Consider the following 26,547-nt stretch of genomic DNA (forward strand, 5'->3'; position numbering starts at 1 on the left):
TTATCCAAACATTTCGTCGGCCGTATATGTGGAGTTTAGCTGTAATATATCAAATGCAGACATTTTAATCAAAACAAGATAAATGAACTTATGAATGGTAGTCGCTTTGAAGGTAGTCGCCATCTGATATTGTTATTGAAAACACTTCTTTTCGTTTAAGTTTAAACTCACATTAAATGTACCTCACATATTCGAACAGTTCTTCTCTTCACTTACATATATAGTATATTGATTGGATAGAAAAGTAGAGAAGAACATTGAAGCAAGCGGTCATAAAATGTACACAGTACGTTAAATTTAAGGTTCATTCATGCGGCGTGTTAAGCGCTTCAAGGACAAAAACGAAGAAACTGGTGATTTAATCAGGGTGAGTGAATATGGCTTTACGCCGCTCGACGCTTGAAGCAATACTCCAAAACTATACGACTGGGGACAACATGATCTTTGTGTTACATTGCATCCAGATGGAGAATCGAGCCTGTGTTTTATTCCTGCCGAGCTTTAGCCACAAGGCTACCAATCTGAAGTTACCATTACATTCTGACGTCACAGGGGGCGGTGGAGTAGCCTAGTTGTTGAGCGTTCGCTCGTCACGCTGAAGTACCGGGTTCGATTCCCCACATGGGTACAATGCGCGAACCTCAGTTCTAGTGTCTGGAATGTTGCTAAAAGCGGCGTAAAACTAAACTAACTCACTCACTCACTCACTGACGTCACGAGACACAGGGAACGTACCGGGGCGCATGCTGATGCTATCTGGCAGGTTTTCACAACACACGTGATGTCGACGGAATTACCGAAGATGAATTTGAATGCCGAGAATCCGTAGGTGACTTCTGGTCCTCCGGTTACTGTACCGTTCATGACGTCCACCATCAGCAGACCGAGTTCGGTTGATTTGCAGCTGTGGACGAAACACGGCATTTTTAGTCGCTCAAGCGCCGTTATGTTTTAGTCAGTAAGTCGAGTTTAACTCCGCTCAGAATATATCACGTATCAAATGATCCAAAACTGAGGTCTAAACTGTGGATCTAATTATGTCATCAAGACTGTCGAAAACAGTTTTAACCATCGTCATGCGTGCTGACAGAAAAAAAAGCCCAAACTCTTGACCATTGGGGACCCATTGTGGCACTGTCACGATCACGTCAATGGTTTCCCCACGTAGACAGATAAACAAGAACTGTCAATGGTTTCGCCTCAAAAAGAACAGTATATTTTCAATTTCTTCATTTGTAAATTAAAATTCATTTATCTTGTATCCATCAACAGTGTTGTCATTTAATTTCGTTTACAAAGCTAAGGCCATTGATAACTATTCAATCAAGACACCATTTCAGCAATCAAGATAATCCGGATTTTGGCTAAAAATGACACCGTCCGGATTAACAGGGTGCTGCAGAACACGGAAAACAGAGGATCCGGAACATACCTTCCGTCTATGAACTTGGCATTCTTGTGGTTTGCGTCAGTTTCCGCCATAGTATTTGTGGCCACACAGCGTTCTACTCGGATGCTTTCAAAGCCTGGAAGACAAATTCAGTTTTGAATCATTATATACGTAGATATACATTCAATATAAATATCAGCAAGGAATCGAACAACCACGTTCCTGGCCAAACTGCTGTTATATAACGTTATTAGGATGGATTCGAACGTTTGGTCACTGGTATGCTTTGAGAAGGTAAAACATATAACATGTCCTTTACAATTGGCATGGATTAGCTTGAATGACAGCTGAATATGACCATCAACGACGTTCGTGACCCACTCAACAAGCCGAATAACGAGGTTACGGAAAGGTACGAGTGGTGCCGAATGCATCAGCGAACGTATCTGACACATCTCAAGAAGATACTGCACCCGGAGTCATGTCCGGCAAGGAAGAATTTCCCCGTACACACGCTTCTCTTGATCGGCTCTATTGCGTGGTCGCTGGGATCGTACAGTGGATGGATTTTGTTGTGTGTGAATGGTGTTTAACGCCGTGCTCTGCAATTTTTCAGCTACATTACAGCAGTGTGTAAAGAGTCGAGACTGGACCAGACAATCCAGTGATTGACGCAATTGGGATACGATGACATGTATTAACCTACCGACCACCCGATCCCGCATGTCGCCTTTTACGACAAAAATAGGTTGCTGAAGATCAGGGTCCCGATTCACAAAGCGTTCGTAACGTTACGACCTATCGTAACTCTATACTATATCACTGGCTTACGAACGTCGAACGTGTAAGGCTAGGCTTTGTGGATGGGTCCCTGTTCTGGAGTGAATAACTGCTCATACCAGCTTTGTTTTGTTCTGACTGGCATCCTTACTGGGAATGCGAGTTAAAAGTGCGCCCCAGCAATATATGCTCTTTGTTACAGGCGACCACAAACGATCAGGTGTCATCGATGTCATTGCTCACATTATCAATCATAGTCTGAATGGTTCAAAGGGCGGTGTGGTAGCCTAGTGGATAAAGCGTTCGCTCGTTACGCCAAAGACCCGGGTATGTGAAACCAATTTCCGGAGTCTCCCACCGTGATATTGCTGGAATATTGCCAACGGCGGCGTAAAACTAACCTCACTCACTGTATGTTTTTTGCGGATGCTGCCTATGGTGGAAATACTGCAGGATGAGGTCTTACTGCACCAAGCAGCATCCACTGACCTACACTGATTTGCTTTCATATAGACCCGTGAAGATCCGGGTTAGAATTGTTCTTCAGCAACCCATGCTTGTCGTAAGAGGCGACTAACGATCGGTTGGTCAGGCTAGCTGACTGGCACGTGCCATCGTATCCCAATTGCGTAGATTGATGCTCATGCTGTTGATCACTGGACTGTCTGGTCCTGGACTCGATTATTTACAGACCGTGGCCATACAGCTGGAATATTGCTGAGTGCGGCGTTAAACAACAAACAAACAACTGCATGCATGCTAGTGCATGTCATCGTAACAAAATCAAACTTACGTTTAAGTCGTCACGATATGGCTGAAATATTGCCGATGTGACGTTAAATTTTAAGTCACTCACTCACTCACTTACGTTTAAGTCCTCCCTCTGTGAGTGAGATGTTGACGATGACGAGGTCACCAAGCTGAAGCGGGGAGGTGATGAGGGAGCCGTTCACGTACAGCGCCATGGCCACGTCCGTGTCCAGGGGGGTGTTTCCAAGAGTGCGACTGTCAAGGTCACTACAGGGAGACAACCGAAAAATTTAACCAGCTCCACATATTTAGAACAAACCAAATTACTCATACGAACATATATGCAGACACCAAACTTGTTAAGGGCAATCCCGGATGAGACTCAACACAGCAAAAGTACTAGAATCTGGGCCCCATTTCACTAAGCGATCGTAGCACTTAGGTGAGCGTAACTCCCATGCTTTAACATAGACTTACGACAGTTGTAGCACTAAGGTGATCGTAACTCCCATACTTTAACATAGACTTACGACAGTCGTAGCGCTACGATCGCTTTGTGAAACGGGCCCTGTACTTTACTGAGACAGTGTAAACCCAAATTTAACATGTGTTACATTGTTAAGGACAGTATTTCTAACGAACGTTTAGGGCTACTGCTCCTCCCTGTCTTCATCAACAAAGTGGTTACTGTTATTTTATGCATAATCTGTTTGTGTTGCGAGCAGAACATTTCTTGTATACAATGTATATAGAAATCGAAGAAGGAGCATTCCTGAATGCAGTGCAAAAACTACACACTTTCTTATGTCGTCGTGTGAGTGGCACGTGCTACCGATAGAGCAGGATCTGTTTAACTATTTCCAGAAAACCTGGTGTCATCGCGGAATTTCAGTGATCCATTCACATAACTATCGTCACTACTTCACCATGCAAGCCCACTGGAAACAATTTCAAAAGATGGTCGATGCTGGTTATACTTACGTATACCTTTTGAATTTATATTTACCGATACCTGTATACCTGGTCGATGAAGTATTATGCAAAGTATTTTTGGGAAGGTTAGTTACTACACAGTTAATAGTACGCACCCGTCTATGACAGTTACATTGACGGCACCGACGGTCTTGTTAATAGTGTCACCAGCTCCACAGACAGCGCAAATCCTCTGGTCACGTGACGTGAATGTATTAGAGTTGAAGAGTACGTAGAAACATCGAGTCGTGGTTCCTGTCTGTTGAAGATAGGTAGATTGATTTTGATCATTGTTATTATTATCACACATCCTTAGAACCCACTTCCACCACTCGTTCATGCAGCATTGCCCGGAAGAAAGAAGAACCGTTATGGCTAACGCAGAAAGGGTCGTTGTCGGCACGGGTACTTCAGGTATGTTCCCAAAGAACGTTTCTGTATATACCCTGTACCCTAAACAAAGTTAATGCATAATACATAAGCATTCGTGAAGAATTCTGATGTGTCTCCCGCCGTGATATTGCTGGAATATTGCTAAAAGCGGCGTAAAACTAAGCTCACTAACTCTCGTGGAGAAAAGTGGAATGGTTGTGGCTGACTATACTTACAGCGTTGTCATACCCAGCATTGCCGCAGTCAGCGTCGGTGTCGTTGATGTTGATCTGCTGGACACCGCCGTTGTCTGTGAAGGTACAAGCTGCTTTCCCCTGGTTCCCCTCCACAAAGATGGACCCGGAGAAGCTGGGTACAAACGGCGTGATGTCAAGGGCCATGGAGTCGGGGCTGCACGTCACTTTATCTGGGAAAGGCATCGATGTTCTATGTAAGTTCTATGTACGTTCTAAGTTCTATGCAGGTATGGCTGGTACTGTTACCGATAAAGCAGCAACCAACTTGTAAGACAGATGTGATCCTTGTCAGACAGCACACCAAAGATGTGGACCTCCTTATTACACAAGTACAAGAATAGGTTCAAATTGAGTAGGGGGCACTGGGGTAGCCCAGAGGTTTAAGCGTTCGAAGAACTGGGTTCGATTCCCCAGTGTGAGCCCATTTCTGGTGTCCCCGTCGTGATATTGCTGTAATATTGCTAAAAACGGCCTAAGACTAAACTCACTCACTCAAATTCCGTATCATTCTGTTATGACGACAAATTATAAGACATATGATCTCATTGGAACATCGGGCTGGCTAGTTGTAAATTTAGACCGTCCGTCAGAAATCTAGCCCGTCTCTGGCAGTCGGACGGGCCTTATTTCATATACTGTGCAGCCATTTCCCTATTATATAGTAAAACTGACAAATGATTAGCAGTCTTAACTCCTCATTATACAGCGGCATAGACCTTAGTCAAAACATATATTCTATTAAAAATTCGATTTGGGTACCGTCGCTGCTGGTTGATCCTAACACGTTATGGCGTAATAATTTACATACAGCGGAATGTGGTACAGTCAGCCCCAATGTATTCCTCCTCACAAAGGCACGTGTATGATGTTCCATCGCTGTGACAGGTGCCCCCGTTCTGACAGGGAGAGGTCGGGGTACAGTTTCCTTGGTCTACCTCAGCTGTAAACGAACGGTAAATACAAGCATATGTACAGCGGTCGCATGTTACACGTATGGTACACGCGGGGGTCACGCACGCACGCACGCACGTACGCACGCACACAGTAGTTATAATCTAAATATATTATGGTGTTCTTATGGTTGAGAATCCTTGAAGATCCGGGTAAGAATTGATCTTCATTAACCAATGCTTGTCGTACGAGGTGACCAGCGGGATCGGGTGGTCAAGCTCGCTGACTTGGTTGACACATGTCATCGTATCCCATTTGCGTTGATAGATGGTCATGCTGTTGATGACTCGATTATTTACAAACCGCAGCCATATAGCTGGAATACTGCTGAATACGGCTTAAAACTAAACTCATTCACTCACTCACTCTTATGGTTGAGACGGTGCCAGAAACTCAACCACCATATACCAGGAAGTCAGCTGGCGAAGATACATTGATTGCCGTGTAAACCAATGAGCACCCAGCCGAAGGGATTCTGCCCCGACACCAGCCGGCGATCTCCACAGGAGATGGCCAGGAGTTTTTCAGCCAGGTTTGGGGTAACACAAGTTACCTGTAAGTTCGATAAAGTCATCCTTTGGAGGTGGCCTGGTGTAGTTCAACCAGGACGTAATGCAACTTGCTATGACAACTCTTCAGTCATATTGCGTGTAAGTGATTTTGGTCTGTTTCAGCCAGGTAGAGAGTAACACAACTTACCTGTAACGACACTAGTCATCCCCGGAGTAGGTGGCCAAGTCTGTGTCAGCCTGGTAGGGTGTAACACAACTTACTTCTAACGGCGCTACAGTCATCTCCGGTGTGGGTGGCCAGGTGTTTGTCAGCCAGGTAGGGTGTAACACAACTTACCTGTGACGGCGCTACAGTCATCTCCGGTGTGGGTGGCCCGGTGTATGTCAGCCTGGTAGGGTGTAACACAACTTACCTGTGACGGCGCTACAGTCATCTCCGGTGTGGGTGGCCCGGTGTTTGTCAGCCAGGTAGGGTGTAACACAACTTACCTGTGACGGCACTACACTCATCTCCGGTGTGGGTGGCCCGGTGTATGTCAGCCAGGTAGGGTGTAACACAACTTACTTCTAACCGCGCTACAGTCATCTCCGGTGTGGGTGGCCAGGTGTTTGTCAGCCAGGTAGGGTGTAACACAACTTACCTGTGACGGCACTACACTCATCTCCGGTGTGGGTGGCCCGGTCTATGTCAGCCAGGTAGAGCGAAACACAACTTACCTGTGACGGCACTACACTCATCTCCGGTGTGGGTGGCCCGGTGTATGTCAGCCAGGTAGGGTGTAACACAACTTACCTGTGACCGCGCTACAGTCATCTCCGGTGTGGTGGCCCAGGTGTATGTCAGGCAGGTAGGGTGTAACACAACTTACCTCTAAGGGCGCTACACTCATATCCCGTGTGGGTGGCCCGGTGTATGTCAGGCAGGTAGGGTGTAACACAACTTACCTGTAAGGGCGCTACAGTCATCTCCGGTGTGGGTGGCCCGGTGTATGTCAGCCAGGTAGGGTGTAACACAACTTACCTGTGACGGCACTACACTCATCTCCGGTGTGGGTGGCCCGGTGTATGTCAGCCAGGTAGGGTGTAACACAACTTACCTGTGACGGCACTACACTCATCTCCCGTGTGGGTGGCCCGGTGTATGTCAGCCAGGTAGGGTGTAACACAACTTAGCTGTGACGGAACTACACTCATCTCCGGTGTGGGTGGCCCGGTGTATGTCAGAGCAGGTAGGGTGAAACACAACTTACCTGTGACGGCACTACACTCATCTCCCGTGTGGGTGGCCAGGTGTATGTCAGCCAGGTAGGGTGTAACACAACTTCGGTGTATGCTGCCCGGACGGCACTACACTCATCTCTCCGTGTGGGTGGCCCGGTGTATGTCAGCCAGGTAGGGTGAAACACAACTTACCTGTGACGGCACTACACTCATCTCCGGTGTGGGTGGCCAGGTGTATGTCAGCCAGGTAGGGTGTAACACAACTTACCTGTGACGGCACTACACTCATCTCCCGTGTGGGTGGCCCGGTGTATGTCAGCCAGGTAGGGTGTAACACAACTTACCTGTGACGGCGTTACACTCATCTCCGGTGTGGGTGGCCCGGTGTATGTCAGCCAGGTAGGGTGTAACACAACTTACCTGTGACGGCACCTACACTCATCTCCGGTGTGGGTGGCCGGTGTATGTCAGCCAGGTAGGGTGTAACACAGCTTACCTGTGACGGCACTGCCTCAGTCATCTCCGTGTGTGGGTGGCCAGGTGTATGTCAGCCAGGTAGGGTGAAACTGTAAAGAGGGCGCAACTTACCTGTGACGGCACTACACTCATCTCCGGTGTGGGTGGCCCGGTGTATGTCAGCCAGGTAGGGTGTAACACAACTTACCTGCGACGGCACTACACTCATCTCCCGGTGTGGGTGGCCCGGTGTATGTCAGCCAGGTAGGGTGTAACACAACTTACCTGTAAGGGCGCTACACTCATATCCCGTGTGGGTGGCCCGGTGTATGTCAGGCAGGTAGGGTGTAACACAACTTACCTGTAAGGGCGCTACAGTCATCTCCGGTGTGGGTGGCCAGGTGTATGTCAGCCAGGTAGGGTGTAACACAACTTACCTGTGACGGCACTACACTCATCTCCGGTGTGGGTGGCCCGGTGTATGTCAGCCAGGTAGGGTGTAACACAACTTACCTGTGACGGCACTACACTCATCTCCCGTGTTGGTGGCCCAGTGTATGTCAGCCTGGTAGGGCGTAACACAACTTACCTGTGACGGCACTACACTCATCTCCGGTGTGGGTGGCCAGGTGTATGTCAGCCAGGTACACTCATCTACGGTGTTGGTGGCCCAGTGTATGTCAGCCAGGTAGGGTGTAACACAACTTACTTCTAACGGCGCTACAGTCATCACCGGTGTGGGTGGCCCGGTGTATGTCAGCCAGGTAGGGTGTGACACAACTTACTTCTAACGGCGCTACAGTCATCTCCGGTGTGGGTGGCCCGGTGTATGTCAGCCAGGTAGGGTGTGACACAACTTACCTGTGACGGCACTACACTCATATCCGGTGTGGGTGGCCCGGTGTATGTCAGCCAGGTAGGGTGTAACACAACTTACCTGTGACGGCACTACACTCATCTACGGTGTGGGTGGCCCGGTGTATGTCAGCCAGGTAGGGTGTAACACAACTTACCTCTAACGGCGCTACACTCATCTCCCGTGTGGGTGGCCCGGTGTATGTCAGCCAGGTAGGGTGTGACACAAGTTACCTTTGACGGAACTACACTCATCTCCGGTGTAGGTTGCCAGGTGTATGTCAGCCAGGTAGAGAGTAACACAACTTACCTGTGACGGCACTACACTCATCTCCGGTGTGGGTGGCCCGGTGTATGTCAGCCAGGTAGGGTGAAACACAACTTACCTGTGACGGCGCTACACTCATCTCCCGTGTGGGTGGCCCGGTGTATGTCAGCCAGGTAGGGTGTAACACAACTTACCTGTGACGGCACTACACTCATCTCCGGTGTGGGTGGCCCGGTGTATGTCAGGCAGGTAGGGTGTAACACAACTTACCTGTGACGGCACTACACTCATCTCCCGTGTGTGTGGGTGGCCCGGTGTATGTCAGCCAGGTAGGGTGTAACACAACTTACCTGTGACGGCACTACACTCATCTCCGGTGTGGGTGGCCCGGTGTATGTCAGCCAGGTAGGGTGTAACACAACTTACCTGTGACGGCGCTACACTCATCTCCCGTGTGGGTGGCCCGGTGTATGTCAGCCAGGTAGGGTGTAACACAACTTACCTGTGACGGCACTACACTCATCTCCCGTGTGGGTGGCCCGGTGTATGTCAGCCAGGTAGGGTGTAACACAACTTACCTGTGACGGCGCTACACTCATCTCCCGTGTGGGTGGCCCGGTGTATGTCAGGCAGGTAGGGTGTAACACAACTTACCTGTGACGGCACTACACTCATCTCCGGTGTGGGTGGCCCGGTGTATGTCAGCCAGGTAGGGTGTGTAACACAACTTACCTGTGACGGCACTACACTCATCTCCGGTGTGGGTGGCCCGGTGTATGTCAGCCAGGTAGAGCGAAACACAACTTACCTGTGACGGCACTACACTCATCTCCCGTGTGGGTGGCCCGGTGTATGTCAGCCAGGTAGGGTGTAACACAACTTACCTGTGACGGCACTACACTCATCTCCCGTGTGGGTGGCCCGGTGTATGTCAGCCAGGTAGGGTGTGACACAACTTACCTGTGACGGCACTACACTCATCTCCCGTGTGGGTGGCCCGGTGTATGTCAGCCAGGTAGGGTGTAACACAACTTACCTGTGACGGCACTACACTCATCTCCGGTGTGGGTGGCCCGGTGTATGTCAGCCAGGTAGGGTGTAACACAACTTACCTGTGACGGCACTACACTCATCTCCGGTGTGGGTGGCCCGGTGTATGTCAGCCAGGTAGGGTGTAACACAACTTACCTGTGACGGCACTACACTCATCTCCGGTGTGGGTGGCCCGGTGTATGTCAGCCAGGTAGGGTGTAACACAACTTACCTGTGACGGCACTACACTCATCTCCGGTGTGGGTGGCCAGGTGTATGTCAGCCAGGTAGAGAGAAACACAACTTACCTGTGACGGCACTACACTCATCTCCCGTGTGGGTGGCCCGGTGTATGTCAGCCAGGTAGGGTGTAACACAACTTACCTGTGACGGCACTACACTCATCTCCGGTGTGGGTGGCCCGGTGTATGTCAGCCAGGTAATGTGTGACACAACTTACCTGTGACGGCACTACACTCATCTCCCGTGTGGGTGGCCCGGTGTATGTCAGGCAGGTAGGGTGTAACACAACTTACCTGTAAGGGCGCTACAGTCGTATCCTGTGTAGGTGGCTGCGCACGCACACGCTCCAGTAGCAAGGTCGCAGGTACCACCGTTTTGACACAAACCGTCACTCCGACCACAGTGGAAGTCCGCAGTCACTGGGGACACAAAGGGAAAGATGAGAAACATGACCCCAATCTGGAACCTTCTTCACGGCTTCGATCAGTTGCGTTGGCAGCATTAAATATATGCGGTGGAATTATATAAACCGCTGGGTAAAAAACTATACATATTAAAGGTGGATGTTAGTGAACATTTGCAAACGTCAGGAAATGCTAACCTCTCCGACTTACTGCTAAGTCAACCTCTCACAAACCGTATCTAAAACAGCACCACCAAATGACTGGTTCAAGCCACCACCCTAACATGACTATATCAATTGAACTTCGTTTGCAAACAAAAAAACATCCATGATACATTTAAATGAATTCGTACTCAACTCTTTAATGCCTTTAACCGTAAGTAAATGCATGTATAATGTCTACCAAATGTACATTGGTGTAAATGGAAACTCATGGAGGTGAACAGGCTGTTATGTTGTAAACGGTCCAATCATCTAGCATGGAGGACAACCTTATTTCAATTGTTTTCTCGTTAGTATTTTTCTCTTTGGTTCAAGGGGCGGTGGCGTAGCCTAGTGGTTAAAGCGTTGGCTCGTCACGCCGAAGACCCGGGTTCGATTCCCCACATGGGCAGAATGTGTTAAGCCCATTTCTGGTGTCCCCCGCCGTGATATTGCTGGAATATTGCTAAAAGCGGCGTAAAACTAAACTCAGTCAGTCAGTCAGTCTTTGGTTCAAGTTTCTTTCAAAAACTTCAAATTTCGAGTGTTTGAAAGATAATTGAACCAACGAGAAAATATTCGAAGCAACGCGGCATTAATCGTAATTTCAAGATATTGAAAACTTGAATTTTTTTATTATTTTCTGCTACAACAGTGACAGCATAAGGCGTTAGTCACCACACACGATTAGAACACAGAGTCCGGTGGAGACGTCACCTACCGGATACTACCAGCACTGCTACGACAAGGACAGGGATGCTCAACTTCATACTGGTGGTGTCGGGTCAACAAGACTAACACTGGCATAGAAAAAAACACAACAACGTTAATTAGCGTTCGATATGATCAGAAGGATGTCTGCATGATCAGTTTATAGTGAAATACTTTAGATATAATTTTTATCAAGAGCAGAACGTACGTCATAAGTTTAAACAACAAAGCGACGACAGGCTGTAATACACTCTGTGACACACACGACAACAAGAACAAAGACAAACAACAAACGTTAGGAGATAATGAAAATGTTAATGTTGTTTACTCATAAAACCTTCAGTATCTTTAACTGAAGTACGTCAGTCACATGCTTGCCAGGGTGTGTAGTTCTCAAACCTAACAGTTTCAATTTTTGTAGCTTTATGCAGCAATTATAATTAGACAGCACGAAATGTCATGGAAGAGAAAAGCAGAATTCACGAGCTGGCTGTGACACGTCATCTGCAGTAACAATCGCAACATCGCCACAGGACTTCTTGAAGATGAAGCTGTACGTCATTTCAACGTACACAAGAGCACCCCATCTCGCTTATGGGAACGGGATACTCTCCTCAATTCGACCCAAGATCATCCGAGGAGTGGAAATGGGAGATTCGCCACACATGCATTTAAAAGAACCCACGATATCCGTTGGTAAATGACCGAGATGGTGGCCACATGCATACGTGGACACACCTAGTTGCAGGTACAGCAACGTGCAGTAAAACTTGGACAAAGTACTGTGACTAAGCGTCCCAGTCCACCCAGCTGTGAATGGGTACCTCGTAAGGATTAACTTGGCAGTGGCTGCGCGAGTTGTATGATCCCCAGGGAGTTCAGATTGAAAATACGATGTGCCGTTGAGATTGACATCCAATGATCGAGGGAAAAACAAAGCGGTTTGAGCATGCATGTAAATGGGGTGGACTATAGCGCTATATCAATACCCATATAATATACCTCCATCCGGGTCTTAAATCTGGGTCATCGCAAAGCTACATTCACAGACACCGCTGGACACATGTGGTTGGTGTGAAGAGGGAGTCAGTTCGGTTTTACGCCGCTTTTACCAATATTCCAGCAACTTCACGGCGGGGGACACTAGAAATGGGCTTCTAACATAGTACCATATGGGGAATCGAACCAGGGTCTTCGGTGTGACGAGCGAACGCTTTAACCGCTGGGCTATCCCACCGGCCCTAGCTTGAACCATTCATTCCTTGGTGGGGAGAGAGTATCTGACGAAACAATCAGGTGTCGCCTGTGAGAGTTTGGAATAAGACCCAGAGGACCGGTATTTGTATCCGTGTTGAGACCTGGCATGGACTCTTAGATACTGGAGTCCGATTTGGTGGTCACGATTTCTTCTCCAACGCCGAGTGGGAAGACAACGAAATGAACGCTTTGCATCGAAGCAGTCTGACAGCAAATTGGTATATATTCGAGATTCATCAGCGTCACCTTCTTCCGAGTATCACCTGACATAGCTGTTGTCACTCTTGACTTCCTGCTTAATTCAAGACCCGTGAAGATCAGAGGTTAAAATGGGTCTTCAGTAACCCATGCTTGTCGTACGAGGCGACTAATGGGATCGGGTGGTCAGGCTCGCTGACTTGGTTGACATTGTGTCCCAATTGCGTAGATCGATGCTCATGATATTGATAACTAGATTGTCTGGTCCAGAATCAATTATTTACAGACCACCGCCATATAGATGGAATATTGCTGAATGCGGCATAAAACGTAACTCACTCTTAAATCAAAGGTCAGCGTTTTATCATGTCCTTCCACATCTCCGGATCTGAACCCGAATAAGACCCAGAGGACCGGTATTTGTATCCTCCGTGTTGAGAGCTGGCATGGACTCTTAGATACTGGAGTCCGGTTTAGTGGTCACGATTTTTTTCTCCAACGCCCAGATGGTAGACAGCATGATGAACGTTTTGCGCCAAAGCAATCTGACAGCAAAATGGTACATAGACCAGATTCATCAATCCCACCTTCTTCCGATTATGAACATCTCCGGATCTGAACCCGAAGGAGCATCTGTGGGATGACGTTGATAGACGTGTACGTCTTTGTCAACATACACCACAGACACCTACACAACGGACCAACGCCGAGCAGGAAAATTGTAGACGATTACACAGGACAGAATCCACAGACTTAATCGGTCTGTACCCATGAGGTGTAGAGCATGCAGTGATGACAGCAGACGGAGGTCACACCAGGTATTCACCGGACCTCCCCCTCGTGGACGTACATATCTTGTGACCGGATTTCATTCTTGTATCAACCAATCACACGACCATCAGTTATGCCATTGTGTCCACACTGTACTATGCTAATTTCATTCTTGTATCAATCAATCTATGTAAAATATGCCTACATAATTAATATTTATAAACCTAATGCGTTTATTGTTTTGAAGAGCATACTAGGGTATGCAGATTTAGGATTCGTTCCCATGCTGACCCTCGATGTGTCCGAACGCCCGTCAGAACCATGCAGATCGTCCTCGGAGAGTCATTTCAGTGATACTGTATGAGGAATTGTGTACCTTAGGTGGTGTTAATTCGAATCCACGCCGCGATTCCTTGACTTGGATACAATCCTTCAGCAACATGGAATGAATGTCATTCATCACTCGCGTTTTTTCATCACTTTACATGATACATAGGAATATTCCGAAAAGAAAGAGAGAGGGCCATAACAGAAATCAGTTCCACTTTTCCAAATATCGCAGACTGACTGACTGAGTTTGGTTTTATGCCGCTTTTAGCAATATTCCAGCTACATCACGGCAGGGGACACCAGAAATGGGCTTCACACATTGTACCCATGTAGGGATTCGAACCCGGGTCTTCGGCGTGACGAGCGAACGCTTTAACCACTAGGCTACCCCACCGCCCCTATCGCAGAAGTTATGCGGATTACTACGTTATGAAATGATTAATAACATGTAACCTATGTTATATTTTGGATTACCCTTTCTTAGTAAAGTACAAATTTCTAAATGGCATTGTGTAATCATGATAAATAACACATAAGGTTTCTGCCACTTGCACGACTCGCATATATTCGCAGAAAACAGAGAAGACATTGTTGACTCCGAGCAGGCCAGTCGTACACTGTACAATACTGAGTTAATGTGTAAAGAAGTAGACTTTCGCCGACTTAAATATTTTATAGATATTACGCATTTCAAAACAACGCATGCATTCGTGAACAACTCAATTCCTTGCGAGTGAGTTAAAAATGTTTACGTCGCATCGGCATATTTCAGCCATCGAGCGACAAGATTAAATCTGCACATATATACGCAAGTCCATTTTAAGTTCAAAATTAAAAATTAAAAGGAGTTTCTTTATGTACATATTTCATCATTAGAGTATTATGTACAATTAGAAAACGCCATAACATTAAATTTAAAAACAGGGAATTTGTGATACACATACTTAGTTACAGTTATGAAACCGATCAGTTTCTCTCAAGTAGTTAATAACACCTTGTGGATAACAAATAGACAAATATACTTACCATGGGAAACTACCCGCCCTTATGCTATTGGGACTAACACGTGCGTCTTCTTATGTGTGTCGGGAATAATAGATATATTAATAGATTTGTTGCTTTTATACCAATTTACCATATAGGTCACGTGACGGATACATGTAGTTCGATTTGTATTGCTTGTCAGAAAAGGTCAACGATATAACTAGAGTCACGTGGGTGCATACATTAAACCCACTCTCCCCCCCACCCCCCACCCCTTCCTGCACGCTCAGCGGACCATGGCCTTACGGTACACCCTCATGGAGTTGTACAACATTCTTACGCCAATAGAGGCGTTACTTTTTCATGTGAACCAAGGTTGGTAGATGATCAAAATTTCAATATATGCCAAAGATAGACCTAATTCTCTTTGAAGATGGTTTAACCTAATTTCGCTAGATCCCTTCTGGCAATGTAATTCTACTGTTAATGTCGGGACCAATGTGCATATACTGTGTGACATGCATGTGTGACGTCCCCCAATTATATGGTCCGGATGCTGATGACATTGGTTCACTGAGTGACTGTTGTTTATCGCCGCATCAGCAATAATCAAGCTATGTTACATGCTGGTCGTAAGAGGTGTCTAACAGGATCGGGTGGTCAGGCTCGCTGACTTGGTTGACACATGTCATCGTATCCCAATTGCGTAGATCGATGCTCATGATGTTGTTCACTGGATTGTCTGGTCCCTACTCGATTATTCAAAGACCGACGCCATATAGCTGGAGTATTGCTGAGTGCGGCGTTGAACAACAAGCAAACAAACTACATGCACCCATGAGATGTGAAATATCAGATAGCGGTGGATAAGTGAATTCATTTATTAACTACACCCCTGCCCTTCAACGAACTCCATTTAGTCTGCCCTTGCAGGACCCTAGAGAACCATTCTCCACCAAACACTCAGTGAATGTACCCTATGAGTGGCATTATATGAATAATTCAGCGTCTCTCAAGGTGTAAGGATGACGACAGCACAGTCTACACTACAAACATGTTCATGCCCCCAGGGCCTGAGAAATAAGGTAACGACAGCTCTGTCGCATCGTTACAATCACTATAAGTGTAATTGAGATCATTGTGGTCACAACTTAATCAAAAATTAAATCATACATTTTGGAATTATATTCAGTATGTAAGAAAACGTAATTCACCGGAAGAAGTGCAATTATATTATGTTATAATAAAGAGCAAAATTTACATGCATGAATTATACACCATGTGAATAATAGACACACCCGGATTATATCCATTGAGCACATGTATATTTTTCGTTAAAATGTTAATATCCTTAACGTAATGTTATTATGAAAGTGAAATATGAAAATAGTAAAAAAATATTGAAAACTTGATTTGGAAATCACGCAATACATGGTGAATGTATATTGTTACAAACACAAAGAACCTAGCTCGGGTTAATAGAGTGAGTCATTCTTAGGTAGAGCTATTACGGGTGTGCTCCGGGTATATTATACCGTTTCTGACTTTTGGGGGTCACAACGTCTCGCGCCATAGAAATCAGGTATTTATTAATATGGAATCATCAGCAGACTGTGGGAAACATGTGTACTGTTGTTTATTTAATATGCAGTGATTTCTTGTCACTGTAAAACAGGATCGATTTCAATTTTAGTTGTTGGTCGTTCATAGATAATTTACTCATATGTCACCTTTAGAGGTTACACAAAGTTTTTAAAGGGCAAGTTTACATCAAAAATATATCTATCTTAATTACCAAGGAGTTATATTGACAGAACAATACAGATATAATAAGTAGCTAATCTATTTTTTGCATTATTTTGCTCGTTAATTTGGGTATGTTTTGAAAACGGCCCATTTTTCGAATTAAATATTCAGCACCACAAACCCGTTACAATATCATATGACGTATTTTGTGAAACTTTGTTGCCCAACTCACTGGAGTAACAATACCCTGTGACGTCAGCCTTTTGCTGGGTCATCGAGGGCGCTAAGCGCCTCTCAGTCACCAATCATAGCCACACACATGGTCATTGTGAAGCCCCGCGATGTTGAGAGTTTTCAATGTTAGTTAACACGTAAGTCTTGAACTTAATATACTGAGTCACAAAATAACTTCACAAAATGTAATTTGAAAAATAATGAATAATTTTTCTCTGATGATACATCTATGTACATTTTCTTTCGACTCTAGAAAAACGTTAGAAAAACCCACTCAAACCCATCCATTCGTCGTGCAAATGACGTTAGTGCCAAATCAGGTTTTGCACGTGCAGTAGATCACGTGATCTTCGCATCGGAGTTTTCTTCATATGCACGTGTTTGCATTGGCCTCAAGAAGTGAAAAAACCCTTTTAAACCACAGTTCTAACGGTACTTGAAATGCCACGATTGTCAAATGTGCAACGTGAACGTGCCGTTGGCATGTTGCAAGCGGGAAGATCAGTTATTGACGTCGCAAGAGCAATAGGATGCAGCCGTCGTACTGTGTATGACTTGCGAGGTCGTCTACAACAAACTGGCACCACTTCTGATCGCCCAAGGTCGGGTCGTCCACGTGTGACGTCACGAGCAGAAGACCGTCAAATCGTCCTACGTCACCAACGCGACAGATTTCTGCCGGCTACACGAACCAGGGCTGAGATGTTTAGAGGTCGACTGTCCTCACAGACCATTCGAAATCGGTTGCGGGCTGCCAATCTCCATTCTCGACGTCCATATCGTGGGCCAATATTGACGCCGTTTCATCAACGTCAACGTCTGCTGTGGGCCCAACGTCACCTCCGATGGACCCAGAGAGGCTGGAATCGAGTCGTCTTTAGCGATGAATCCAGGTTTACCCTCAGATTCGCGGACGGCAGGCATAGAGTCTGGAGACGACGTCGTGAACGGTATGCCCAATGTTGTGTACAGGAAGTCGACAGATTCGGGGGCGGAAGTTGCATGGTGTGGGGTGCTTTCTGTGGGAACAACCGTTCCCGACTTCTGGTCATCCGTGGAAACCTCACAGCTGCTGCTTACCGCGACCAGGTGCTCACCCCTGAACTCGTTCCTTTCATGGCGGCTCATGGCCCAGGTCTACAGTTCCAGCATGATAATGCTCGGCCGCATACCGCGATGTTGACACGAAATTTCCCTCAAAACGCTGGAATCAACGTCATGGACTGGCCATCGAGGTCCCCTGACCTTAATCCAATAGAGCACGTTTGGGATGCACTTGGGAGAAGGCTTCGTGGTCTTAGGAACCAACCTCAGAAATTGCAGGAACTTGGCGCTGCCTTGCAAGATCAATGGCGCAGAATCCCCAACCACGTGTTCACAAACATCAGGCAGTCGATGAGGCGACGGTGTTTGGCAGTGGTGAATGCGCGGGGCGGCCATACACGATATTGAACTGAGAAATTTCGCATTTTTATTCTTGTGACTTGACATTCTGTATACCCATGTTTTGGAACGGCGGTGTAGCTTAATGGAACTGATTATGGCACTGTCAGTGTATCGAGTACATCACACAGATCTCAGCAATGAAATAATAACAATTTAACCATCTTACTATCTCTTGTTCTTTTATAGTGAAGAAAGAATGTGAAGTTTCTTTTTTGACTCAGTATATATCAAACACGAAATCAAGTAAATATCGACAAAAGAATACCACTGTTTATGGTTATTGGTTATGTGTGTTGTGTTATAAGCCTATTTCTGGCGTACTGCCCGCATGGGTACAATGTCTGAAGCCCATTTCTCGTGTCCCCTCTGTGATATTGCTGGATTTTCCTAAAAGTGGCTTAGAACTAAAGTCACTCACTCACTCTGGACTCACTTCATTGGTGTTGTGCATGAGAATAGTGCTACTAACTAATACTTATTAACAATGCAACCCTCTACAGCTACACATTTTTTCCCTCAAACTGAACGTTACAATATGTCATGACATTACAACACTAATTCGATCAAAATCATTTCAGATCCAGTGCAGACACAGTGTGAGATCACAAAGTTCTCCCTTTGAAGATCCGGGTTAGAATTAGTCATATGGAGAACACGACATCGGATTTGAATTTTAATGGTTCGATTCGCATTGAGAGAATCGGAAAGTTTATAGTCGCCACAATGGCACTGAAAGTTTGCAAAATAAATCTGGGCACCCTGCTAAATGGCCTGTTTTGTATTGCGCTGGCGTGGATTAACAACATGACACGATAGTGAGCTCCTCTCAACTGTATTCAACTTCCGCGGCATAACCACATGGCTAGATACACACATTGCGCATGCGTGGTTCCAAAAACTTATACAGGCAAATTCTTACGAACTGTTATCAAATGTAGGAGTTTAACCGAAACGAATATCTTACATGGCCTGTGAAACAAGATGAAGTCCTCCCACAGATGACATTCATACCAAACATTTAAACCAAACATAGTATCCGTCTACAGTCGAGGCAGCAACTGGCCGCCCTGGCTATTTTCGTCTTGCAGGTTTAGCTGGAATTCCACAATTGGATCGCCACGAGTTTCAAATCGAGCAAAATAGAATCAAATCAGTGATAAGATAACACAGAAATGTTGTAACCAGAATTTTTATTCAAATGTGAGACAACCAGTATTATTCCCATCTGAGACATACAGTATTGTTCCAAGAGACAGATATCGTTCCTCTCACTTTAAACAGAATTATTTTGACAAAATGGAACCGATGTATTAGACAAGTATATTGCAACCTGAGGTAAATCCTATACGGACAGAATTATTGTCATGTCATATACGTTATATTTGGAATTACACTTCAACTTAAGTATAGATTCTAGTACTTTTGATAGTTGAATCCCATTCCCTCAAAGTGATTCACCTAATCGCCAGTAGACAAAGTCTGCTATCTTACCCACTCAGCCACTAAAAATGAGCACGTTGGCCGATCTAGACTGTCATTTGTCAGATTTCCAGTTTACAGGAAGTTGCGAAGGCTGAGTGGGTTAGATCGCTGACTTTGTAGGCTGGCGATTAAGTGCCTTACAAGAGCCCGGGTTCGCGTATGGGACTCAAATCCCCAAATACTAGAATCTGTATTTTAATAAGGAACCGTAACCCCAAATATATACCGTATGTTTCATCTGACTACTTTCGATAAGGATGTGGGATGTATAAGACATCACTTGACTGGTATTATTGGTCGAGTAAGACATCAAGGTTAGTCTCACATTGTTTTCCAACAAAAGTAACAGGTTGGACTTGCTGAGTGTTTCTTCACTGGAGGAGGCATTGGCAACTTCCATTCCACCTTATACAATATATAAGAAAAGAAGTACTTGAAATATATTTAATTGGAATAATTGTAAGCATTTCATCAAAGCTTGTGGTGTGACGTTACACAGTGTTACAGTCCAATGCCCCGTTTCACAAAGCTATCGTAGCGCTAAGGTGAGCGTAACTCCCATACTTTAACATAGACTTACGACAGTCGTAGCGCTACGATCGCTTTGTGTACTTGTGTATCCAGCGTAATGCAATTTGGCCAGTCTATTTCATGTGCTGCTACTGCCGAACTGGATGATCACAGGTCCGTCTACAGGGAAATCCCATTTTCACAACCATCTTCCCCTCTTTCTGCTTTGGTTTCCGGTTTGGTATCACAACAGAGTTAACCACTTCAATCTGCTGACCGCCTGCTGTTTGTTTGAGGGTAGCCTCGACCATCTTCATCTGCTTTATGTTGGCATGGTTGGTCGTACAGCCGAGCCTTACAGGAGATACCATAGAAAAGGTCTCACCTAGATATTCGGTTTTAACTGGTAAATAAGGGTCCCAGCATCCTGGCCGATTGAAGCCATCATCTAGGAGACCAGCCTCCTTGACATGAGGCTGGGAAGTATTCAAGAAGCCTTTATCCTCATCACCTGTAGTGTTCAACAAACTGTCCTCATCACCGCTGCTAAGAGGCGGTGCAGAGATTGCCTTCTTTCCCCTCCGCCACCTGCTGAGAGGATTACACTCCCTGCATTTACAGCTCAACACCTCAATGTGGTCCCGGTGTTTCTTGTACTGAACACTTGACAACGGACGTCTCTTGTAAGAATCGCTGATTCCGATCTGTTCCATACTGTGTGATGTGGAGAGGCACCTGCAATCCTCTTCGCCAATGAAGTGTTCCACCAATTTATCTACAGAGGTCCTCTTTGGCAGACTATTTGCAAGCTGAAGTGATATTTTCCAGTCCTCTTCCAGCGGCCCAAGGACCAGGCATACTGAATGCGCAGGAAGCGGATGTTTGGAAGAGTAGGGTTCCAGGAGTGCCGACTCTGTGTACAGATGGGGTCTTTTGGGGTCATCCTTGACCATGCCTGTTGGCGTCACGAGGAAGAACCCGGAACACATGTGGCCTGTGAAGATCGTGGTGACGACGTGGTCGTCCGAGTATGAAAGATAAGCAGGAAGGCTGGATGGTACATCATGTTCAATTTTTAGGAAGGAGTCCTGAGTCGTGAAGCAAATTGTGAAAATAGTTGTCCTCTGTGATGTTGTGAAGGGATCCGTTACGTTAATCTGTGCCCCGGCAGCATAGAATAGCTGGCCAATATCCTGAAACCAGCACCCCAGTGTATTTGATGTTGTCTTAGATTCTAACTTCACATTTCTCTGCAACCCAATCGATCCAAGACCTGTTGTTATTGGATTCGAATTAATCTTTGACTTGGTATTTAACCTGCCATTTGAATAGTACATATTTGGTTCTGCTGCCCTCAAGTTCCTGCCAGTCATGTTGTTTGATTTCTCTCCACTACTTTTTAGGAGCTTGTTATCTCTGTGAGTATTGGTTTGGGAATGGTCAGATATACAACCTGATGTCTTTGTCAGTTTTCTCCGGATTACAGAGATGCCTGTTGATCCCGTGCACTGATGCACTTTAGTAAGTGAAAAGTCCTTAATGTTGTATGGTGCTTCAGTGCACTCCAGCTCAACAAGCTGTTTTGGTGAATTGATTTTACGAGGGCATTCATTTGGTACAACAACTGCTTTAGGTGTTTGCAGAATGACTTTAAAAGGCTGTTTCATACCGTCTTCAGATTGTTTGTTGCCTCTGTTGTGATACTGTGATATCAAGGATGCCATCCTGTTATCATCTATTTTTCCTTGAAGCTGATCTGGTTCCTGCTTGATCATAAGTTTTCCACCTTTTCCCGACTTTGGACTTTTTTCAGAACTGGTAACTTTAACTTTGGATTTTGGCAAACAGGTAGGTTTGATGTGAACTTTTGTCACCTGAGATGAAGAATTGTGGCCTTTATTTAGTTCTTTGCATGACGTTGTGTCATGTTGTGTTTGGAGATCCAGAGTGTCGGGTAATGACTTCCTGGTTCCCATGTCAATGTAACAGTCCTTCATCTGGACCCCCTGTGAACTTGTGGCTTTTGTGTTGTCCTTGCGCTGTGCATGCATACGACTTATACTACAAATAATGTCACTGAAACCATGACCATTCACAGACTCTGCACTTCTAGCAGACTTGGTTGCGTTGTCTTTAACAGAATGGGAGGTCGATGATTTTCTACCAGTATTTTCTTCAGATTTCGTAGATGAAGAATAGCAACCGGTCTTTTGTCTGTGTATCGTCGCCCCAGCTACAGTCCCCTTACCTCTTTGCGCTTCATTTCTCGGAGGTACTTCAGCTTTTCTTTTCGGTCTCATGATGACAATTGGAATGGTGTCAGAGCTATCCTTAATGCGGTTAACCAGCTTCTCTGATGTACCCATCAGCTGGTCAGCCTGCAGACTTAGAGGACTTTTCACCGACTTTGGTTGAATAGCTACTAGCCCCTTCTGTACCCCTTCTTTAATAGTAGACTGACCGTCACCAGTTTCTGGATCAGGCACATACAAATACAGTTTGTCATTGTGGTAAAATCCAAATGGTGACCGACCAGTGTTGCAAAGTGCATAAGCCGTTGGGTCAAAAGGTATAGAACCGTCAGTGGGCAGTATGCATGTAGTTGAAGGGTCAGTTTTGTTGGAATGTGTGGCTGCTGATTTTGAAATTTGCGGAGATGGTGAAGGCTGAGGTGCTGCATTAACCGTGTCTTTGGTTGTCTTTGGCTTAGGTCTCCCTCTCTTGGAACCTCTTTGTCCAAAGTGACACACTGAGTTTACCTCAGAGCCATTATCTTGATTCTGTGACAAGACGGATCTGCCATTGTTAGATTCTTTCAGGTCTACAGGCGTAGCATCGCATGCTTGTGAAATATTAGGTTCAGATTTTATGACATTATCGGGCAAAGATGAAACTCGTCTGTCAGTCATGGTCCGTAGGGTCTTCAGAGATTGTGGACTTTGCAGCCCAGCGCCCGAGGTGTCTTTATCATCCTCAACGCCCGTGTCACCTGTGCCCTTACTGGTGGCACTCCTTTGTATGGAAATTGTATGACAAATCTGAACAGGCAGGCATCGAGAAAGCATTGTGTTTCCTTTGACTCTCTCTAAATAGGTATTGCCTTTGAGTTGTGTTGGACCCTTCGTAGATGGACTAGCAGTCGCAGGAGGTAGAACTGAGTGTTCTGTAGGCGATGCTTTTACAAGTGATTTACTAGTATTCATTGGTCTGGTTGTATGAGGCTTGAGCGTGAATACAGAACTCATTGCAGGCTGTGATGGTGTCTCAGCTTCCAGCGAAACAGAACCATTATATCTGTGATGATGTTTGTCAAGGTGGTAAAATGGGAGGACAGTTCCAATGCTGTTATTGATATCTTGTGGAAAATCGGACACGTGCTTATTTACGACAGGTAAACTACAAGCTTCTGTCAATGAATTCACGAGGTTGTCTGCACAAACACTGCCAGTAACAGATTGTCTTTGCTGACCACAAATGTTGCTGACGGCCTTCTTCAAACGTTTGTTTGGGCAGCCTTTTGATAAACGTTTTTCTTTAAGACTCGGAGTGGGATTAGCACTGTTACCATGACTACTTGTACTGACCTCCCGTCTTCGAGATGTTTTTCTCAAGATATTTGGCTTTTGGGTGCCCGACCTACTGCTAGGACCATAGGAATGCAAGTGAGATGAATCAGGGGAAGACATTGTCCCAACTGGTGGTGCCAGAGAGGTCGTGTCACCTGACATGGTGTGGTGCTGAGTGGAGCTAAAGCTGACATAGCGACTGCAGTGAGTTGGTGAAAGTCGCACTCCTCCTCCATCTGTGACGTCGTTGCGAACCATGACGTCGTCGTCAACGGCATGGGCACATGTGTAGGTGTGGGTAACGTTGTTACGGCTGTCACTCATTATGTTGTGATACTTCTGTTGGTATTTCGTCTAGGCAACAGGTTCAATCCTTCCGCTGCTCTTTCTGTTTCCAAGTGTTTCTGAAAATACAGTGAGTGAGTGAGTTATAGTGAGTTCCAGCAATATCACGGACACCAGGAATGGGCTTCACATATTGTGTTCAGCGTGACGAGCGGACGCTTTAACCATTAGGCTATCCCACCGCCCCTCTGAAAATATAACCATAGCATATCATAATGGGCGTGTGTGTGTGCGTGTGTGTGCGTGTGCGTGCGTGCGTGTTGAAAGGTGAATGTTGCGCGAAAAGTGAGATTTGAGTCAAACTAAAATTTCGCAAAGATGTTGAACATTTAATTTTCAATGCGAGCTTGTATAATGTAATTACACTGCAAGGCGTGGTCCGAAAAGTGTATTCAAACAACCCAGACCTTGACACAGGTGTGAAATAGACGCTTTCCAGTTTTGATTGGACATTTAAGTTCCAGAATCTGTACAATGTATAAGATGACTTATCATCTTTTTTGGGGTCACCAAAATGTAATCAGGACCAAAATTTAAACGTGGCAATTCACACCAATTGGCAAAAATTTAAACTGTCGACAAGCAACTGGTGATCAATCGATAATCTGTACGCGTGAATAACACCTGTCAGATATTTTAGATAAATTGTCAGCGAGGTAACGAAATAAAAACTGTTGATAGTTATCTTAATATTTCCAATATTACTAACATGACAGGAATAATGTGGTTGCAAATTCATTCACAAACGTATAGTCGTCAATGTACCAATCTATTTTACACATACTTACACAGCAACAGATTACCTTTAACAAGGGTATAAAAACATGGGTGGTGGTTAAATAGACATAGTTCATTTAACAGTTCTAGGTATTTTCAATTACACGGAATACAAAGTGTTTAGTTTATGTTCGTTTAACATTTGCAAGCAGCAAAATCTTCATAGGGCCAACAAAGATCACGTGTAAAACAAAGGGTGTAAATGTCTACATGATTAAATTGTTCAACACACTCAGTTGTTGGTCCATATACTCCAAGCTTATTCTACTGTGGCTGTTAATATGTTATTTCTAATAAATATTTCAAATATGAACCACAGCTTCAAAATGTAGCAGGCGTTCAATATATCATACTTCCGCAATTAAGGGTAAGTTTTTCTTCATCTGTCATGATGCGAAGATCAGTATCTTTGCTAATCTGATTATGAACTACCTCCACGGGTTACTTATCGCTGTCATTTAAATATATCTGTCATACACTATGCTATCTGCATTTTAATGTCTATTCGTGAAAATCAGGGTTAGAATTTGTCTTCAGCAACCTATGCTTGTCGTTAGAAGCGACTAACGGGATCGGGTGGTCAGGCTCGCTGACCTGGCTGACACATGTCATCGGTTCCCCATTACTTTGACAGATGTCAGTTGATCACTGGATTGTCTGGTCCAGATTCGATTATTCACAGACTTCCGCCATATAGCTGGAATACTGCTGACTACGGAGTTACACAACGAACTAACTTCTAACCGTTAATGTTTTATGTGTATTTGTAGAATATTTTTGGTCTCAATATTTATACAGTCACGCTCAGTAATGAATATCAAATTGAATAGGTAATGCATGAATATCATTATCAGTTAGTTCGTTTTCTTAATATCACACTAACAGTAGCAAATATATATACACCCATGTATTCCCACAATGAATATTTTGAATGTCAGTTGGATGGAAACAGAATGGAAGTACATGTACCAAACAAAATCCACGTGCACCCGACAAAATATTTGTTGCTTTATTGCGTATATCCAGGAAATGTATTACAGCCCTACAAATCAAATCTCGCTCTTGGTATCTCTAGATTTACTCGATTTAGGCCTCCTTGTTGTCTCATTACATCCGAGAGCAAATATGATGTGAGTCTTGTTTGTTGCCCTGTGGTGATACGCTACTGGTTTGTTGACGTTAATTATAAAAATTCCTGGAAACATTTGCTTTTAATAATATACTTACAGAGTTAGTTTGCCACATTTCACAAGTGAGCGTATTCCTTATTATCTCTTGTAACGTCTTCGTATCTTGCAATGACCACCATGTTTCAAGTGTTGAAACATTACAAGTTCCTAAATGACGTCATACGTATTGTATGACGTCATACGTATTGTATGACGTCATACAGTATATCAGTAGGGAATATCTGATTGAACTGGGGCCCGTGCAAAGAAACGTGTGTAGCGCATCGTCTGGAAGTGGCACTGGTACTGGTGTTTTTTTCGTTTATGTTTTTTGGTTTGTTTATTGATTGTTTTGTTT

The 26,547-nt window shown here is 45.1% G+C and overlaps 2 protein-coding genes across 2 annotated transcripts; both read right to left on the reverse strand.

Annotated features, from left to right (window-relative positions):
- Positions 1 to 15,039, reverse strand: LOC124287666 (EGF-like domain-containing protein 2). The gene is made up of 10 exons (XM_046724168.1): positions 14,957 to 15,039; positions 11,385 to 11,463; positions 10,353 to 10,478; positions 5,330 to 5,461; positions 4,501 to 4,691; positions 4,009 to 4,151; positions 3,039 to 3,187; positions 1,433 to 1,526; positions 736 to 904; positions 1 to 39 (listed from the first exon to the last, which is right to left on the reverse strand). Exons 2-10 carry the CDS (start codon positions 11,431 to 11,433, stop codon positions 1 to 3), a joined length of 1,092 nt encoding a protein of 363 aa, XP_046580124.1. The 5' UTR covers positions 11,434 to 11,463; positions 14,957 to 15,039.
- LOC124287684 lies at positions 3,461 to 26,344 on the reverse strand. Its single transcript, XM_046724190.1, has 4 exons — positions 26,248 to 26,344; positions 20,431 to 24,302; positions 14,256 to 14,260; positions 3,461 to 3,488 (listed from the first exon to the last, which is right to left on the reverse strand). The coding sequence occupies exon 2, from the start codon at positions 24,220 to 24,222 to the stop codon at positions 20,482 to 20,484; it is 3,741 nt and encodes a 1,246-aa protein (XP_046580146.1). The 5' UTR covers positions 24,223 to 24,302; positions 26,248 to 26,344; the 3' UTR covers positions 3,461 to 3,488; positions 14,256 to 14,260; positions 20,431 to 20,481.
- Positions 26,345 to 26,547: the final 203 nt, after the last annotated feature.

Source organism: Haliotis rubra, unplaced genomic scaffold (genome assembly GCF_003918875.1).
Source record: "Haliotis rubra isolate DU_JTF1 unplaced genomic scaffold, ASM391887v1 Scf404, whole genome shotgun sequence".
Lineage (NCBI taxonomy): Eukaryota > Metazoa > Mollusca > Gastropoda > Lepetellida > Haliotidae > Haliotis > Haliotis rubra.

What these genes read in the sequence shown, in the direction of transcription:
- LOC124287684 (XM_046724190.1), bottom strand. Translation starts at nt 24,222, where the DNA reads ATGAGTGACAGCCGTAACAACGTTACCCACACCTACACATGTGCCCAT.
- LOC124287666 (XM_046724168.1), bottom strand. Translation starts at nt 11,433, where the DNA reads ATGAAGTTGAGCATCCCTGTCCTTGTCGTAGCAGTGCTGGTAGTATCC. An exon ending in AGCAGTGCTGGTAGTATCCG is followed by an intron (nt 10,479 to 11,384) that starts GTAGGTGACGTC and finishes TTGTGTCCCCAG; the next exon opens with TGACTGCGGACTTCCACTGT. An exon ending in TGACTGTACCACATTCCGCT is followed by an intron (nt 4,692 to 5,329) that starts GTATGTAAATTA and finishes TGCCTTTCCCAG; the next exon opens with ATAAAGTGACGTGCAGCCCC.